Raw genomic sequence first — 2,425 nt, forward strand, 5'->3', positions numbered from 1 at the left:
CTGGAAAATTACTTAAACCAGTTCAAGGCATTATCTTGTAAACTGCCAGCAATAAGCAGCGCAGCCTCCCGCAGGCTGTGTGCCTGTGGCCGCCTCCAGCACCCATGTGCCAGCGAGAGGGGAACAGCCCCCAGCATTGGGGAGTGGGGGAGCAGGCAGGAGCAGCCATCTGCCCCCTTCGCTGCCCATCCACAGCTGGAATGTCCACCAAAGCCTTGAATGGAGCCTGAATAAGGAAAAGGCTCGGTAATAGATTGATCTCTGGTAAAGCAGTAATATCCCCTGCTATAAGTGGAGACTTAACCTGCGCTTAGACTAGACACCTCCAGCGTCCTTTCCCACCTACATCTTTCATCCATTCTGTGCTTTTAATAAGCCAGTAATTTTATTTGACCTGTCATTTTCTCCCAATCTCTACTGGTTTTTTTGCGAAGCTTATTGCAATTTACACTCTCATTTAAATGTCCTTCATGGTGAGTCAGATGGGGCCCGAGATCACCTAATAGTTCAGCTGGGTAAATGGGCAGAACCAGGCCTCTTATGAAACTCCCTGTGCTTTGTCCTATAAAGAATAGGCTTTTACCACAGAGATAAAGGATGAAAGGGCCATTTCCTTTCCTCCAAGATGAGTTTTGTCAGAGACCTTGTATGGTGCATTAGGGTCTTCAAATTGTGGGTGAGTTTCCTGTCTCTGGCCGCATCAGTCCAGCAGCTGAAGGTATTTATACAGTATAGGGGCAACCTTCCCTAAATCTACATCATTTCAGCTCAGCGGCTGCCAATGTGGGGTCTGTGAATTACTTTGAAGGTGTCCACAAAAGCCAAGGGAGAGCAACTGTTGTCATTAAGCTGAGATTTGCCATTTCACACTTCCTTAAAGTTACACCCATGGGTCCACACATAGGAAGAGGCTGAGATGCACTGATCTTGCTCACGCATGGAATGGAAGGGACCGTAAAGATCATCTGGTTCCACCCTCCAGGATGTTGGCAGGGACCTCTTTCACTACATCAGGTTGCTCAGAGTCTCATCCAACCTGGCCTTGAACACTTCCAGGGGTGGGGCATCCTACAGGTACACAAGTAACTGACCGTGTGGCTGTCTGCCCTACAGCTCACCACAGCCCTGAAGTACATGCTCAGGCAACCAGTTTGCACCGATACCTATGCCACCGGTTTCTGTCCCCAACCAGCTGGGGCAATACACTGAGGAAGGCTGGCACCCCAGATATCCCCTCTCTCATGGCCTTGGTGAGTGTTGCCTCACGGTTCTCCAAGTCACCTTGCATTCCAGGAGAGACCTACCAACAGTACATGACAACCCTCCAAATCTTCCCCAAGGTCAACTCTAAATTGCTCTTTGTCATCCCAGGCACAGAGAGTCATATCTGCTGCTTGTTGCCTGTGGCATGAGTGTCTGAAAGAAATTCCCTACCTCAGCCTGGCAAAACTCAGGTTCCCCAGCTCTATCTGCATGCCATGCTTTAGCTCTTTCGGCAGTATCCCAGTGTACAGGATGCTTGCTAAGTAACATGATGGGCAGAGGGCTTTGCCTCAAATTTTCTGAAGAACACCACCATAGACTGATGTTCTTCAGAAAAACCTTGCTGAAGGAGACTGAAGGGGTGGAGGGGGACAGCAAGGAGGCTTCCAAGAGATCAAAACATTTGGAAAGCTAAAGGAACCTTTTCCAACTTTAACTGGTGAGAGAAGTGGTGGGGGGAGGAACTGAGAGAAAAAAATAGGGGTCAGAGAGATGAAGAACAATACAAGCTGAAGAGAAAAAGCAGAGGAGTGTTAGGCAGAAAGAAAATGGAAAGATGTGAATATCTTCCATCTAGGGGGGAGGTAATGTTTCCTTCAAGGAAATGGGTTGCTGAGGGTGGCAGGGGGGGAAGGGAGAGGGGGTAGGTGCTGTGTGAGCCTCTTCTGCCCAAGCTTCACCCACCCTTGGGACCGTCGGGACGTCCAAGGCCTCGGGGAACAGAAGAACCTGCCACCACCTGAGTCCTGGCTCAGGGGAGACCAAGCCCCAGCGGGCAATCCTGCAGCCACTGAACTCCAGACGTTCACTTCAAAGCACACGACATGGGAAGGGACACACAGAGGGGTTGGGGCCCACGGGGACAGGGGTACGCCTTTCCACCTTGCCTACCCCCGATATCAGGCATGCACTGGTGAGAGAGTCACGGAGATCCAAGCGTGGGCGCGTGTCTGCGTGTGTGCTCGGAGAGGGGCTGGGGAGGCCAAGATCTCACACCACCAGCTGTCTTCCCTCCCACCATCCTGCTCTCTCATCACCCTGTCCTGTGTGGGCGGGGAGGGCTCCCCAACCTTCCCCCAGCAGGAAGCTAAGGAGGCCCAGCTTGTCCATTTGCCCAGGCACGTCCTGGCGGAGTTAGTTAGTAATGGTGGTGGCGGGCCGT

General features: G+C 51.8%; 1 protein-coding gene across 1 annotated transcript in view; it reads right to left on the reverse strand.

Annotated features, from left to right (window-relative positions):
• Positions 1–310: 310 nt before the first annotated feature.
• Positions 311–2,425, reverse strand: part of LOC104126593 (PILR alpha associated neural protein) — a 3,562-nt gene continuing 1,447 nt past the window's right edge. Inside the window, exon 5 of the mRNA XM_009639184.1 lies at positions 311–357. Coding sequence (XP_009637479.1) covers positions 311–357 — 47 coding nt within the window. The remainder of the gene's footprint in view (positions 358–2,425) is intronic.

The sequence above is a fragment of the Egretta garzetta genome, unplaced genomic scaffold (genome assembly GCF_000687185.1).
Source record: "Egretta garzetta isolate BGI_Z169 unplaced genomic scaffold, ASM68718v1 scaffold85, whole genome shotgun sequence".
Taxonomy (NCBI): Eukaryota; Metazoa; Chordata; class Aves; order Pelecaniformes; family Ardeidae; genus Egretta; species Egretta garzetta.